Source organism: Spinacia oleracea, chromosome 2 (genome assembly GCF_020520425.1).
Source record: "Spinacia oleracea cultivar Varoflay chromosome 2, BTI_SOV_V1, whole genome shotgun sequence".
NCBI classification, from domain to species: domain Eukaryota; kingdom Viridiplantae; phylum Streptophyta; class Magnoliopsida; order Caryophyllales; family Amaranthaceae; genus Spinacia; species Spinacia oleracea.
In genome coordinates this window covers 67,477,325-67,494,345 of record NC_079488.1, presented here as the reverse complement: position 1 = coordinate 67,494,345, position 17,021 = coordinate 67,477,325, and the positions used below count along the sequence as shown (strand labels likewise).

Sequence of the window (17,021 nt, the reverse complement as noted above, 5' to 3'; positions counted from 1 at the left end):
CCTTTTGTTCAGAACGGATAATAAGATTTCAGTACCGTACCGCATTCTCAGCTTGCAAATAAAGTCTTTCTGAAAACATAAAATAGTACATTAATAAAAGATTATATATTAAAATAATATACGTACATATATTCAAAATTTACTTACATCTTCATCTGTGTTTTTGAAGCCACAATTCCAAGTCTGGTTGCCTTTGTAGGTCTCCATATGCCTCATTGCATATACCCCACAATCAGTCTTGTTTGTTCTGTTTTTCCATGGCATTTCAAGCAACACAATTTCATATGCTGAAATCTGTGCCTTCCGCAAAGGATGTCCTTCTTGTTCACAAAATATTGTCCATGCTTCAAACCGAAATAAAAAGAACATTTAACTTAGTAAAAGAACAAAGAACAAAGAACAACAAAGAAACAAAGAACAACAAAGGAAGGAAAAAAGAACATTTAATTTAGTAAAAGAATAAAGAACAACAAAGGAAAGAACAAATAAAATATATAAGAGGAAATTCTTCAAATAGACTTACAGTTCTTTCTGCAAATGTTTTATATTTATCATCATATGTAATTCCTTCAGGTAAGGAGAGATTGTCAATGATCTCCACCTTCTTCGCCTTTTGGTTGATTACAATGAGATAAAAATGATCACCAGACCAGACTGGAAAGAACAACTACAAGCAGAGAAAAGAACATTAAACAAAGGAAAACGAACATATGTAAAAAAGAAAAGAACAATTTTATAATTTTACCAGATGGAATCCCTTCAAAGACTTCACACCAGCAGTTACATACTCATGGCGTACACTTAAAATAAAATTTTCTAAGCGTTTGCCCTCGGTTGCTTGACTATCCTGTGATCCACCATACGGTTCATTCTGGCAGAGCATATTCTGCACCGAAAAAAAAAATTAAATATATGTTATATAATAAAAATAACTGAAGAAGTACGAAAATATGATTTTTTAGTGATATTAAAACTTACGAAAGGGATTGTAGAGAAATAGAACTTCAAGTTACTCTTGACACTTTGATCTGGATCATCATTCAGTATTCTTGCAAAAGTGTCAATAACATTATTCATCACCCACACATTGGGAGCTGTTTTAAAGGAAAAGAACAAAAATATGAGTAAAAGGAACATCAACAGCATTTAAAAGAACATTTTAAATTCCAATAATTAAATATATACCTAGGGTTTGAAACTCTTCTCTGGTAACTATATTCCAATCATCAGTGTACAACACCTGACTGTTATAAGAATGAAAATAAAATTTCCATAAGAACATGTACAAAAAGAACATCTACATTCAAATACTTGTAATAGTATAAAATTCTTACGTTGGGCTTCCCTTTCCAAAGGCATAATCCAGTACGCATCGCATGTCCTTTTCCTTTTGATTCAACTGTTCTTCCCCAACCAGTAGGTGTGAATACTGAGTTAAGAAGGGTGACAGTAACTTGAGGGGAACATTTTTCTTTCTCTTAACAAGTTTAGGTACTTGTACGTTATCTGGATCCTCTTCCTCACTTATGAAAACAAAGACATTATAAAGTAAAAAGAACATATTAGAGGGAAAAACGAATTCAGACTAACAATAAAAAGAACAACAAAGTGAAAAGAAAAGAACATTTTATAAATGATAATGAAAAATAACTTGGAATAATAAACGAAAAATAACTTATAAAATAAAATGCAGTAGTCATACTCTATGTTCATAGATGTAGGTGCATTTTCTGGTTGCGAGTACACCGCACTTGGAGTGCTAAAAGAGTGGAAAGAAAATAATATATTACTATAAATAAAAAGAACAAACGCAAGAAAGAAAAGAACATTAAATTGAAGATTATGAAAATTATATTTTAATAAAATACAGTAGTCTTACTTCAGGAATATTGATGGAGTTTCCATTTCAGTCTGCGACTCAGCGGCAGTCGGAGTCTTAAACTCGGATTCTTCAGTTCTAACAGTTGGAGACATGGGGTTTCCATCTTCAGCTCCTTTGATTAAACCTTCCATAGTCTGAAACTCGGAGTCTTCAGTTCTAACGGTTGGAGACATTGGTTTTCCATCTTCAGCTCCTTGGATTAAACCTTCCATATCTGATCTCACATTTTCAGGTTCTCTGTGTATTACAAAAAAAAAGAAAAGAACATGTGAGGAGGAACAAAGAACACAATGAGAAGAATTAAAGAACAAAAGTGCAATGAAAAAGAACATATAAGTTAATATTAAAAGTAGGAAGATATTAAAGTAAATATAGAAAGAACATAAAGAAATATATGAAAGGAACATTCCGAATAAAAGAAACAAAAGATCTATTAAATAATTGTATAAAGACAGAGAATTAATAAAAAGAACAAATCAAACGAATAAAAAAACAAATAATTGTTTATAAAAGAACATTGTGAATAATGAAAGAAACAGTCACATATTTATTATACATGTGTATGTGAACTGTTTTAAAAGAACGCATACTCAGTTTTTTCTGTAGGTGGCTGTTGTTTTTCAGCTTCATCTTTGTTGTCCCCTGAAATTGTCTCCAAATCACGTTCAGTCAAAGTTTTGTTTGCCAAGATTGCTTCTAATCTCATTTCCTCTTCAAAGTCGTGTGCCTGAGGAGGAGGATTTGAATCGGAAACCATTCCAAGCTTCAATGTCAAATCAGCAAATACATTAGGCTGGGAAGGCATGATCGGAGGTGTTAAAAATGGTGGCAAATCAAATGGAACATCCTCAGATTCCTCGATTTCCTTTCTTTCATTTCCTTCTGTTGCCTTTCGTACTGCTTCCTCAAATAGTATTGTGAAGTAGTCTGAGCTGAAAAATTCTTTATCTTGACTGAGGATTGAACCAATCTCCTCAGTATTCCTTCCTTCTTGCCGCTCTTCTGTAGAGTTGCCCTTCTCAAAAGTAACTGGAATTTCAGTTCCAGAGCATGTTGACCACATTTTTGCCATATTGAATGGCAGACTTTTTTTGACATCAATAGTAGTGTCAAAGAACTTTCTGGACAACGACAATAAGTCGTTGAACTTGTTCATGACACTACTGAGTTCAGTAGTGGTTTTAGTGAATTCAGCATGGAATTCCTGTTTAACAATAACAACAATAAGGACTGGATAAATAAAAAGAACATTCGAATGGAAAAAAGAACAAGAGAGATTCCTAAAAGAACATTCAAGTAGAGCTTAGAAACATTGTTAAAGATCGAAAGAACATGTTAAAGAGATAAATGAACATGTAAATAACATGCTTAAACATATAAAAGAACATATTCAAATGTAAAGAACATCTTTTTAAGAAAAAAGAACATGCTTAAATAACATGAATAAACATTTAAAAGAACATGTAAAAGAACGTAAAGAACTAGTTTTTGATAAAAAGAACATAAACACAGAAAGCAAAAAACATGGTAGGAAAAAAGATTATATTGAGGACGTAAAAGAACATTTGTTGGAGGAAAAAGAACATTACAACAAAAACGTTGAAAAAATAAATGCAATGGTTTTGTTGAGTGAATTTAATTTTTACCTCAATTGTAGAAGGGACTTTTGCTTTCTCACTGGGGTCTGCCTGTTGCTCTGGCAAATCTTTGTCATCCCCGAGTTGAGTCACTGGTGCACCTTGATGTTCTCTGGGCACATCATTTGTGGACCAGTTAGGCTCTTGGTGTTGATGTTGCTGTTGTGGTTGCTGCAGTGGTTGCTGCGGTGGTTGTTCATCATGTTGCTGCTGTTGTTGTTGTGGGTGTTGAAGAAGAAGTGGTGGTGGTTGTTCACTGAGTGCTTTTTGCTATTTGAGCAGCTCCATCTCCTCCCTGTACAGTTGTAGCTCAGGTGGACCTTGAATTCTGTCCAAAATCAAGCCATGTCCGAAGCCTGTAGCATTGTCATTGCGTACCCTGCTGCTTATCATATCTCTTGTCCAGCAAGAAATTAGGGGGAAGATCCTTGGAGGGTACTCTTCCATGATCTGCACCCGATCGAAATAACATACCTAATTTAACAATAACAACATAATTTATTGTTAGTTAGGTGAAAGAAGAAGATGAAAGTAATATATATAACAAAGGGAAATGCTAGCTTAATGATTGAAATTTACCATTAGAAATGGTAGTGGACCAGCAAACCATCTGCTACGGTCCACATTCCAGTACATAGCTGCCCCAAGAAGGCTGGTGTATGCATACTGGCACCAATTTAGATTCCTCACTTGCTCCAAGTCAACAGTGCTTGCTAGGAATCTGAAGTTTGGCTTTTGAAACAGAAAAATATAAAAGAAAGAACATTAATTATGATTTTAAATAGAATAAGAAAATAGAACATTCAATAGAAAATAAAGGAACATTAGAGAGAATGAAAAGAACAATGAAAGAAGAGCAAAAGAATATTGAATACAACTGAAAAGAACACAACTAACATTCATATAAAGGAAAGTACAACAATAGGACATTTAATGGAAAAGAAAGGAATATCATACAGAATAAAAGAACAGTGAAAGAGAAAGAAAGAACATGGAATTCGACAAACAAATAAAAGAACAATAAAAATATTAATAAACATTTAAAAGAACATAATACGCAAACAAAAGAACATTAATGAGAAACAAAAGAACATTAATGAGAAACAAAGGAATTTTGATGTATACCGATAAATTAGTAGTGGATTTAATGCAGGTGTTAACTGCAACCACTAGGAAAGATCTCTTCCAGTTATCATCAACTGGAGTCTCATCTTTGATCAGTTTTTCAACCATTTCTTTCAATTTTGGGCATCCAGACTTCACTTTCCAGTATGCCCAAAATTCAGCAAAAACCCTCAACACTTCAGGATCTTGTTCATCAGTCCATTCCACGACCGGAGCTCCTCCAATAGGTATACCGTACACCAGGTATACATCCTCTACAGTAATATCAAGGGAAGACTTTGGTAGATGCAAGGACCGGTCGGACGAGTTGAAATTCCTAACCAACTCGTACGGGAATGGATTTTCGTTTTATGGGATGTCAAGTTGCAGAAGAGATCCAAAGCCTAACTCCACGATGGCTTGTTGTTTTCTTATATCATCTGGTTCATTAGATGCAATTCCCCTCAAGAATCGCATCATCAATTGCGGAGTTTTCCTTAGATTTAGTTTCCTTTCTTCAGGTTTTGGTTTGGCAACAACCAAAGATTTTGGTTTCTCATCATCCACCACCTCCATGACCTCATCAGAAACAACAATTTGTTTACTTCTTGTTGCTCTCTGGAAAAAAGAAAAAATATAAAGAACATTAGTCAGGGAGTAAAAGAACATTATAAGGAAGAAAAAGAACAAATAACTTAAGAAAATTTTTGACCTTCTCAACTACTTTTTTCCCCTTCTTCATTAAGGGTTCACTTTCCTCTTCTACTTCTTCACCTTCTTCTTCACCTCCTTCTTCATCTTCCTCGTCTTCATAAACCTCCCTCACAACTATCTGATTAACTTTGCTACCCCTCTGAATGAAAAAAGAACATAAATAATGATGTAAAGAACACAAGATAGGAAAAAAAGAACATTCTTTATTTAAAACACAGCATTTATCTCTATTATAATATAACATTAAGGTAAATAAAAAGATATACAAAAAGGGTAATGTGAAGTTTACCTTAAGTGCTGCAGTCTTTTTCAAAGTAACTCCATTCCCCTTCTTAGCATTTGGTGCAACTTTTTTTGTTGAAATTTTCTCAGCAGGCAACAAGCTCTTCTTCTTATGTGCCTCTTCCAATTCCTGCTTTACCTCTTTGATAAGATCGGGAAATTCTTCTTTCAACAATTGACTTCTGTTGACCAAAACAATAGAACATAAGTAGTAAAAAAAAAGTAAAACACAGAAAATAAAAAGAACACCATTTATGAAAGTTACCTTGTCCTTTTCCTGTTTGGTATTGATTTCCTAGACTTCCCCTTTGCTTTTTCAGGTTCCTCACCAGCTTTTTCTCCGTCTTTTTTCTTTCTAGTAAAAACATAAATGCAAAAGTATGTTTAAGAAACGAAAATAACAACTACAATGTAAATATGAAATAGTATTAACAAACACAGATGATACCTCAAAGTAATTTTTAAGTTCGTTTTCTTTTCTTTTCTTTCTGGTTCATCCAGCTCTTCTGGAACTTTTACCTCAGCCTCCTCTTTTTCAGGTTCTTTCACTTCTTCATGCACTTTTACTTCATGCTCTTTCTTTTCAGTTTCTTCCTGCTTTTCAGGATCTTTGCTGGAATTTTTTTGTCCTTCTCCACCCTTCTTTTTTTGTTCAATCAGATCCAGCTGCTTTTCCTGTTGTAGCAGCTTTTCCTGAAGTGCTTGCACCATCTTCTGTTGTTCTTGCAATACTTTCCTTTGTTTGGAAAGTCTATAATGAAAAAACATATGTCATGAAAAAAAGAACAACACCAAAAACACATGTTATGAAAAAAGAACAACAGAAAAATGTTTGAAATAACACATGTAATGGAAAAAGAACAACATGTCGTGTACAAAAGAACACAGCTATGCTTTTGGAAAGAACACATATTATGAAAAAAGGAACAACACAAAAAACAAGTGCACAGTTCTCATCCTGCACCCTTGTACAATATCTTATTCATCTGATTTTTTTTATTTTTTCATATACTATATAAATAATGTTTGTCCTCCATATTCTCATTCATTCATCATTTCATAATTTTAGCAACACATTTTAGAGAGAGAAAAATGAGAGGTTTTATTTTCTCTCAACAGAAGAGAGAATTTAAGAGAGAGAAAGAGTGAAATGCGATTTCTACTTTCTTCTCTCTCCAACTTTTCGCATTATTGTTCCTGTTTTTTTGAGAATTAGTGAATTAATCAGAATACTAATTCTCAGGAGATGAAAAAATACAATTTGCTAATTTTCGTAGAAAGAAAATTGAAGGAGATAATGAAATTCAAGAGGATTGTGATCATTTGCTGAGGATTTATGTTGATGTTGTTGATAAATGTTGTTCAACTGTTGATCAAGGTATGCTTATATGTTCCTTTTCTTATGTTCTTTTTATTAAGTGTTCTTTTACTGTGTGCTAACAGTTTTAGGTTTGTCTTTTAAATGTAGATGGTTTGTTCTTTTATCCGTGATTGATTGTTCTTTATTTTTTAAAATACATTTAAGAACAAGTAAAAAGAACACCATCTCATCAAATCTAAGCACATTGTTCTTTTTAATTTTCATTGATTGTTCTTTTAATGCCTAGTGATCTTTTAAGTAGACATGGACTGTTCTTTTCTTCTAGATGCATAGTTCTTTTTAAGCCTACATTAATACTGTACTGTTCTTTTGAGTGTACATTGGTTGTTCTTTTGAGTCTACATTGATTGTTCTTTAAACCTGCACAGTTGGTTCTTTTAAGTTTTTATAGATAAGAACATAGATAAAAAAGAACATAGATCAAATTCAATAGATAAGAACAAAATTATAGATCTAGGTTTAAGTTCGTCAAAATTGTACTGTTCTTTTTAGTCTATTTGTTGTTCTTTTAACCTGGGCGAATTGTTCGTCAAACAGTAGGGCTAATAAAAAGAACATACAGTAAATAAATAAAAGAACATAGATCTACTTATTTAATTTAAATTTCCACTGTTCTTTTGAGTTAACATTCGTTGTTCTTTTAAATCTATACCATTGTTCTTCTAAGTGTATGATTCAGTGACTTAAAATACATTTAAAAAAAACATAAATGTAGATCTACTTTTAAATTCGTTAAAAAATGTATTTGGTTTCGTTATTGTAATTAGAACATTAAGGAAAACAAAAAGAACAAACAGAAGGTGTAAATGAACCTAGGTTTTTGTTTAAAAAATCCACTTACTCGCTCTCTTCTTCTTCTTCCGTTTCTGAAACTTCTTTGTTGATATCTTCCAACAAATCCGCATCAATTGTTGGTGTAATTTCTTTCTCTTTCTTCTTTTTGTTTCTTAAGTTCAATAAAGTCGTTGTCAAAGGAACATCATCCCTTCAAATGAAATTTTATAGAAAATTAAAATTCATGGGAAATTCTCTAAAAATTAAAATTAAACTGAAATTCAAGAAAAAAGAAAAGAAAAATGAAGTTGAATTCTTACTCAATAGAACATTTCGCATCAACTTCTTCTCCTTTTTTCGATTTCCCCATTTTCAATTGTTAGGGTTCAAGTTTTTGTAACCAGATTATCACTTCCAAAAAACAAATTGGGGAAGTTTTTAGAGTGAAAATAGTAGAATTTCAAATTGGGGAAGTTCGGATTTGCAAGAATTTGAAAGGTTTTGCACTGTTTGTTTGATTGTTGGTGAGTGGAGGTTTTGCATGTAGGTTGAGTGTGAAAGTGAAAATAAATGTCGCATTCAATGATGTATTTATATATGATAAATTGAAGAGAGAGAAAATAACTGCTACAGTATTTTCAAATTTAAACTTCCTTTTTTTTTTTTTTTGTTCTTTTCGTCCGCTCTTTTGTTCTTTTGGCCTATAAGTAAAGAAAATGATGTTCGTTTGAGTCTCCTTTGTGTTCTTTTTATTATCTGTTGTTAGTATTTTTAAATTTGTTTTTTATTACTGTTTTTACTTAAATTATATTTTTTATTTTTTTTATTTTAAACAGTAATCTATTTTTTAATTTTTTAAAATACAAAATGAAAGACAAGTAACTTATTTAATTTTTTTTTTATTAAAAGATTTTGAGGAGAGAGAAATTAACTGCCACGTTTTATGTTTTCATAGGAAAACTTCTGTTTTGCGGTTTTTTTTCTTGCCACGTTCATTATTTCAATAAAAAACTTCTGTTTGGCGGTTTTTTTCACTTTTTAACGTTTTTGTTGTTCTTTTCGTTGGTTCTTTTCTTCTTTTGTGCGTCTGGTGTTGCATTTGCCATGTTCTTTTTAAAAGTGCAGAGAAATCGTTCTTTCCTTGTTTTAACCTTTCTGGTTTTTAATATGTTTGTGTTTTTCTTTTTTTCTTTTTGTTCTTTTCCTTTACTTTCTGATCTTCTCTCATTTTAGTGTATTATGTTCTTTTACGTGTTTTAATCTTTTTGGTTTTTAATATGATTGTTCTTTTCTATTTGTTCCTTCGTTTAATTGCTGATGTTCTTTCTTTTTAGTGTTTTATGTTCTTTTACGTGTTTTTACTTATTGTTCTTTTACGTGTTTTTACTTATTTGTTGTTTTAACCTTTTTTGGTTTTCAATGCTATTGTTCTTTCCTGTTTTACTTATTGTTCTTTTGGTTTAATTCTTGATGTTCTTTCTTTTATGTTTTTGTGTTCTTTTATGTTTTTTGTTGCTTTTTTATGTTTTTGCGTTTTGTTCTTATTTTTCTGCGTTTTGGTGCAGGTGCACCTAGATCTAGGTGCACGCGCCTGTACCATCCGCGCGTTGTTATTATATAACGAAATGGATTAATTATAAAGATATAACAACAATGTATAATAACCAAAACCTAGTTATAAATTTTAAAATAAACAATTTACTACAAGTTTTAATACTACGTAACTATAAACCCTAAAATAATAGAACAACATAGTAATTTCCGCCCATCAGTCAAGCACTCAGATCTGACCCAATTTGCTAACAGATAACATGCATTCAATAATTATCACAAAATCGTTACATAATTTCAAGATTAACAGTTAACTAGATAAATACGAATAACATAAACATAGATGAAAAAATTTATACAAAAATTTAAACCAATGTTTGAGCTTCTTCAATAACAACAGAACAACAACAAAATGTTGAAGCTCTTCACCTTCACCGCAGCTCTGATTTTTGCACTCCCTGCTTGTTACTAGCAGCCATGCCAGTATTGGGCAATGATGCTTTGTAATCACTACTTCCAGTAATAAAAGAAGGACACCGTAAATTATTAAAAAATTGAGATTGAGCATTTGAGCGGGAAATGAAATTTCAGGAGGAGGGCTGAAATTGTACCGCTCAAGCTTGGAGGTGGCGCAATATGCCAAAATTTCCCCCCCTATTTTAACCCTTTCCCCCTTCCCCCCCCCCCCAAAATGAATATTACTAACGCTGATGTGGACCAACCAAAGGTCAGGGTATGGTGATACAACTAATATTTTTCTCAATTCACCCATTTTCAACTAAGGAAAAACATTCGTAAGGAATTTTAGAGAGACTGATAAGGAGAAAATGTATTTTTTTTTACTCTTTCACGCACTATCTCACTCTTTCTATCTCAAAAAATCTCTCTTATGTTGAGAGAATATAAATCCTCTCATCTTTCTCTCTCTAAAATGTATTTCTGAAATTCTAAAATGACTAATAGTTATGATTTGTAAGTACAATATATAGTTGATGAAAAATAGAAAATGAAAAAATAGGAATTAGAATCAAAGAATAACATAGAAGGAGAACGGGAAAATTCTTTAAGAGTGCATAATGAGAACTATGCACGCATTTTTATTTTGTTCTTTTTAACAGAATATTATAAAAAGAACAAATGAAAAGACTAAAGAACAAATAGGGAGACTAAAAGAACAAGTCAAGTACCTTGTCCCACAATAACATATGATTCTAAATCATCATTAGGATCATTATGTTATGAATTATCGAGCACATTATTCATAATATCTGAAAAAATAATAAGTTAACATGTATAATAAAAAGAAAAAGAATGTAATCAAAAGAACAAAGGATAAATAAAAAGTAACACGAAAAATAACACAATAAAATAAAAAGAACAAATTATTAAACGCAATTGGAATTGAAACTAATAAAAAATAAGAACACAATAAGATAAAAGAGCAAATTATGAAACGCAAATGGTCTACTTTTCTACTATAATGAAATTGTTCTTTTAATACGAGCATATGTTATTTAAATACGTTAAGCAGTTCTTTTCTGGAAAAAAATCGTAATTACATAATCAAAATCTTCAAAATCAACGATTTCAACAAAATCAGCGTGTTATTACATAATTTGATTCATTAAAATCATCAAAATCATCAAAACACGACTATTACAAAATCAAAATCATCAAAATAGTCAAAATCATCAAAACACGATTATTACAAAATCAAAATCATCAAAATAGTCAAAATCATAAAAAACTCGATTATTACAAAATCAAAATCATCAAAACATACAATTTATTATTACAAAATTGAAAAATTACCTCCCAAAATCTGATTATCAGCTGCAGAATTCGGGTTTGAAGAAGATGAATCAATTTAATTTGATGTTGAAGCAGGAAAATCAACGAAATTTTGAGAATTTTCATTACTTCCTCTCTCTCTAATAACCATTTTAGAAGACCTATTTCACAATTTCTCTCTCCTCTTTACAGTTTGAATCCAAAACATAAAATCAGAAGAATATATATCGTAAGAATAACAACGAATCAAATAAAAACGCGAAAAACATAACTGAAAAGAACAGAGCCTTTAAAGTTCTTTTGTTCAATGGAATTGTTCTTTTGTTAGGGATTTGATGAAAACGCGCGTTTTTTAATGTTGGTCGTTTTGATCTCGGTGCACCTAGAGCTACGTGCACACGGCTACACCATCAAAATTGCGCTCTAATAACTACCCACTACTTAACCGCTAACCACCAATTTTGCCAAACAGGACCTTAAGCTCAACGCCAAGTAGATAGGACTTTATGAATTAAAAAATTAAAAAAATTGTTCCAGACGCAGACAAAATATTCACAGTAAGCGCATCCTAAGCAACGGCGAAGACAGGTAGGATATGTTCCCAAAAATAAAAGAAAATTACAGATAAGATTTAATAAAAATTAAAGTACCTTAATTAAAAAGAAATTAACCTTAATAAAACTTTTTATTTTGTAGTGCTAGAGTGCTTACTATTAGTACTACTCCCTCCAACCCCCCATAAATCCATAATCCCATATTCAAGTCGCGCGTTTCATTTCTTCCCATTCCCATTTCCCACACTCAACAACTACTTAACCACATTCCAAATTCATAAAAACCCAATTTACATTACATTATTCATTCCATAAACTTTCATAAACTCAAAACATCAAATAATGGATCCATGTCCATTTGCGAGGTTGATAATCGAGTCGTTAGCACTTCAGCTCCCGATGGGAGCGAAGCCTTCAGCGGGAGCTGGAGTCCACTCTAGTACGACTCCTTGTTACTGTAAGATCACACTTAAAGGCTTTCCATCTCAGACAGCCATTCTACCTCTTTCCTCTAACGGTGAACAGGGTTCTCCGTCGGAGTCCGCCACTAGCGCACCGGGATTTCATCTAGACCCCGCGGCGCTGCGCCGGATGTCAGGTCGGCCCATCTCTTTCCGAGTATCGGTATATTCCGGTCGAATGGGTCAGACCTGTGGGATGACTACTGGAAAGCTAATAGGTCGGGTTAATTTGTGTGTCGACCTTAAAGGAGCCGAAGTTAAGCCTATTGTTTTCCAATCCGGATGGATGAGGTTTGGGAATCAGAAAGGGGTTGAGAAAAACAAAGGAGTTCATCAAGCTAAACTACATTTGGTGGTCCGTTCTGAACCGGACCCTCGGTTCGTTTTTCAGTTTGGTGGTGAACCGGAGTGTAGCCCGGTTGTTTTCCAGATCCAAGGAAATATCAGTCAACCAGTTTTCAGCTGCAAATTTAGCGCAGACCGGAACTCCCGCTCTCGGTAAGCTTTCCCCTCTCACCTGGTGCAATTTAGCATTTCCATATTAACGTTTGCTAACATACGCCACATCAAATGTATTATTTCGAAAATAATTTGGATGATCATTGATCACTTGGACCACCACCATATGGTTTAAATGTACCACCTGCGTATTTTAGCGTAATAAAACTGTAGCTGATTTGGGATTGGATTATAGAGTTAGCTAAAGAAAGTGGGGTCTAAAAGGGCAGGTGGGTGGGGCCATAAGTTTTGTTTTTGTGTTAGTTTTGATAAAAGTGGGGTTATATGTTAACCATAGGCATGTGGTGTGGGTGGTCATCCCTCATCATATTATTGTGGTACCATTAGCCAAATCCAGCTGTGTACCACCTTATCTTCCCGGCAAATTATTTTCAAGAAATATGAAATTAAAATTATGTGGATTGCATATTTTTGGTCAAGTGTCATTTTTTTGGTATGATCATCAACAACTTTGTGTATATTATCACAACTTTTGTCCCTTTTGTTAGTGCTAGCTAAGAACTAGTTAGGTTTTTGGAAGTTCTACCATCCTATCCAATCTTAGGATTGAATCCGTCATTAGATGTGGAGTTTGAATCTTCTGTCCCATAATTTGTGCATCACTACTTCTATTTATGGACTAATTGTAATTACCGACCATAAAAAAGTGGTACACAAATTGAGTGATTGAGGTCTAAAATCCGACTATTCCCTCTCTTACTATATTCACCCTTTTCTTACATTAACTCACAATTTTAAAACTTTCCTAGAAATATAATAAGAACTTACTAATACTTTGTATAACAGTAAGGAACGAAGGGAGTAATTGAGAAGTTGATTTGGACACTACGTTTGGCACGGCTTTATTTGAACAATGAACAAATAATTGTGCTATCTTAGAGCCAATGAATGATTGAATATGCTAAAATCAACTTTTAATGTGTTAAAATTATTTCCCGAGTATGACCACCCTCCTGAATCATTCAAATAGTTCTTGATCTGACTAGAATCTTTGTAGACATTGTAGCATCACATGTCAAGCGGCTGTTAAAGTTTACAAATGCTTGAGATTATTACTTGATTATGTTTCTTATATTGTACTCTACTAAAAGTTTAACCTACCCAAGTCCTGTTTATAATCAGAATCTTTGTAAATATCACATGTAAATCTGCAAATCTGTGCTTAAAGTTAGATGCTTGATTATGTTTCTTGCACATCACTAAAAGCAGCTTAGTTTGCTGGCTGGCTGCAAGTTTGTCAGTCTTAATAATCTGCATCTTCCTTAATTACATGCTAATACAGTTTTCATAATTGCGATGATCTGGAGCTAGTTAATGCGCTCGGTAATGCCCGTATTAACTAGTTGATTAACGCGAGGAGTACTTATTAAATCACTAGCAAGTTGTAATGTGTATACTGTAGGTTGCACTAATTAAAAGTTTACTGGTGATTTGCATCAAGGTTTCAGGCAACTAGCCGATTGCTGACGAGGCTTAGATTCCATAAACCTTGTGTTTAGTACTTTAATTAGTAAACTAATTAAGCCGAGACTGCGATTTAAATAGAAACCAGGCTGGTCAAAAGGAGCACGATATGCTGCTGCTATTGAACACAACTACCTAACCATGTGCATAGATATTGTTCTTGGTTCATTAATTCTGGCTTTCTCTAATGTCCAGATTTTGTTCTGAACTAGTTAATTAATCAAGATTTTCATTTAGAGTAGGACAGATTAATTAAATAACGAAACATTATATTATAGTAACATTAGATAAATATGTGTGTTTTTACTAGACATTTGTATGATTTGGTAACATAGAGTATCATGTAACTGACTATGGGATTTTTGTGTCTGATTTGGCAGATCACTTCCAGCAAACTTTGCCATAAGTAACAACAATAGTAATAAGAAATGGATGGTGAGATCTTTGTCAGGGGAGAAGGATAAGCCAGTGAGAGAGCGAAAGGGGTGGATGATAATGATCTACGACCTCTCTGGTTCCCCAGTCGCAGCAGCATCAGTCATCACCCCATTCGTACCATCCCCTGGGTCTGACCGAGTCTCTCGGTCAAACCCTGGGGCATGGCTTATCCTCCGTCCCCACGGCTCCCATGTTAGTAGTTGGAAGCCATGGGGCCGACTTGAGGTATGGCGCGAGAGAGGGTCCGCCGATGGACTAGGTTACAAGTTCGAGCTGGTCACTGAAAACGGGCCTACTCGGACTGGCATCCCTATCGCCGAGGCAACAATGAGTATAAAAAAGGGGGGACAGTTTTGCATTGATAAACGTGATTCCAACTTGGGAGAGGGGGTAATGAGGTCCCCGGTTCGAGGGTTTGTAATGGGGTCCACGGTGGAAGGGGAAGGTAAAGTAAGCAAGCCACTAGTTCAGGTAGGCATGCAGCATGTCACCTGTATGGCAGATGCAGCTCTGTTTGTAGCACTTTCAGCTGCCATTGATCTTAGCATGGATGCTTGTCGATTATTCTCTCAAAAACTAAGGAAGGAGCTTTGTCATGACGATCAATATGACCTTATCTTGTAGTGATCACAACTTACAAAGCTAAGACATGATTAATTTCCTCAGCAGTGACAACCAATTTAACTAATGCAGGATATCGATTCCACATCGTTAATTATTGGTTTGAGCAATGATTTGTTTCGTTGCGAGGCTTGAAATTGATATTGTTCTTTTTGATTAATTGGATTGGTTGTATTTTTTTTGTTCTTCTGCGGCGGATTCGGAAGAATTGAAGGTTGCTGACGGAGGAGATTTTTTTTCTATTATTGATCACACAAGGGGTGATTAATTTACTTAATTAATTATATATGTGTAATCTGATTGACAAAACTTGTACAGAGAGAGAGGATCAAATGATCAAGATGTTTATGTTCATATAAGAAGTTTTGTATCCTTTTACTTCCAATTAAGTCACTGAGCATCATTCTTTGTAGCTTAGTTATATACTTATTCTTTATAGCTTGATTGTTAATTTATTTATTCATATGGTTACTTCAAAATTCTTTTGTAATAATCATTCTTTCTTATATGAATCAAATTATATTTACATACTTCCTCCGTCTTTTAATACTCGCAACGTTCCTTAGTTTCACGCATACCAATGCACAACTTTGATCATTTATATCTTAAATTCTCTTTATGCAAAAATTATAAAAAGTTGATATTTTGAAAATACACATTGAGACGAATATAACAAGATCCCATATGACTATGTTTTATCTTATATAAAAAACACTAAGAATAGTCAAAGTAGATTATATGAATAGTGGCAAAAGTCCAAACGTTGCGAGTATTAAAAGACGGAAGAAGTATATTTTACGATTTTGTTGTAAGACAGGGGCGGATTTTTCAGCGGGGCATATAGGGCCTGGCCCCCCTTAAGCCCAAAAAGTTAAGTTGATAGCCCAAAGCTTCCCAACAATTTAAATGATAAAGTCCAGCTTTTATTGCCCTTCTACTCCCTATTCTGACTTGTTTAACGATGGAAATTCTGAAATATAAGCGGTTCCACTTTCAAGCTATTCTCTTTTTCTTTTCTTTTCTTTTTTAATTTTTAATAGAATGTGCCATGTGCGTATGGTTGTTTAAGGTTATTACTACATGGTTGCAATACTTATTTTTCTTGCGCATGATATTGTGACTGTTTTTTTTCTTTTTCAATCTCTTGTTTTCTTATTTACATATACGAAGTATCTATAATTTATTTGGAAATTACGTAGCAAGTTCTTAAAATATTACCAAAATATTGTTTTTATTTTAGTTTTACACTAGTTTAGGGCCTGTGCAACGCACGGCTACTACTAAAATAATTTATTATTTTAATAATAACTAAAAGACTTGTGATATTTGGAAAACATGAAAGTAAAAAGGATATATGAAAAAGTATAAATTCAAAGTTGTGTAAAAAAAATAGGAAAAATTGACATTAATAATCCCAACTTTCACCCATCTTCTCAAAATAATCCCAACTATGAATTATTTTAGAATAATCCCGACTTTAGGGGGTACCTTCTCGAAATGATCCGAACTATTATTTTTCAAAATATTACAGACCTAAAACGGATTAGTGTAGGCAAGAAAAAGATAGTTCGGATTATTTCGAGAAGTTACATCCTAAAGTTGGGATTATTCTAAAATAATTCAAAGTTGAGATTATTTTGAGAAGATGGGTGAAAGTTGGGATTATTAATGTCAATTTTTCAATATTCAAATGAACTAATTAAATTTGCATATTATTATACAAAGTTAAAAATTATAGTCGTTTACTTGTATGTAGAACGATCTAACAACGTTAACCAAACTCGAATGACTCAAAACTAATTTTCGAAAAGACCCGAGCATAACCGAGTTAGTCAAATACAACATATT

The 17,021-nt window shown here is 33.2% G+C and overlaps 3 protein-coding genes across 3 annotated transcripts; 1 reads left to right on the top strand and 2 right to left on the bottom strand.

Annotated features, from left to right (window-relative positions):
• Positions 1 to 153: 153 nt before the first annotated feature.
• Positions 154 to 5,076, bottom strand: LOC130467493 (uncharacterized). The gene is made up of 11 exons (XM_056836009.1): positions 4,645 to 5,076; positions 4,099 to 4,251; positions 3,821 to 3,993; positions 3,529 to 3,775; positions 2,473 to 3,086; positions 1,880 to 2,119; positions 1,703 to 1,759; positions 1,335 to 1,523; positions 1,186 to 1,244; positions 979 to 1,094; positions 154 to 886 (listed from the first exon to the last, which is right to left on the bottom strand). The coding sequence occupies exons 1-11, from the start codon at positions 4,750 to 4,752 to the stop codon at positions 734 to 736; spliced, it is 2,109 nt and encodes a 702-aa protein (XP_056691987.1). The 5' UTR covers positions 4,753 to 5,076; the 3' UTR covers positions 154 to 733.
• Positions 4,993 to 8,144, bottom strand: LOC130467492 (uncharacterized). Its single transcript, XM_056836008.1, has 7 exons — positions 8,095 to 8,144; positions 7,842 to 7,985; positions 6,068 to 6,370; positions 5,885 to 5,974; positions 5,627 to 5,801; positions 5,336 to 5,476; positions 4,993 to 5,241 (listed from the first exon to the last, which is right to left on the bottom strand). The coding sequence occupies exons 1-7, from the start codon at positions 8,142 to 8,144 to the stop codon at positions 4,993 to 4,995; spliced, it is 1,152 nt and encodes a 383-aa protein (XP_056691986.1).
• A 3,683-nt stretch (positions 8,145 to 11,827) lies between these two features.
• LOC110799471 (uncharacterized) lies at positions 11,828 to 15,545 on the top strand. The gene is made up of 2 exons (XM_022004740.2): positions 11,828 to 12,629; positions 14,495 to 15,545. Exons 1-2 carry the CDS (start codon positions 12,013 to 12,015, stop codon positions 15,174 to 15,176), a joined length of 1,299 nt encoding a protein of 432 aa, XP_021860432.1. The 5' UTR covers positions 11,828 to 12,012; the 3' UTR covers positions 15,177 to 15,545.
• The last annotated feature ends 1,476 nt before the right edge of the window (positions 15,546 to 17,021 follow it).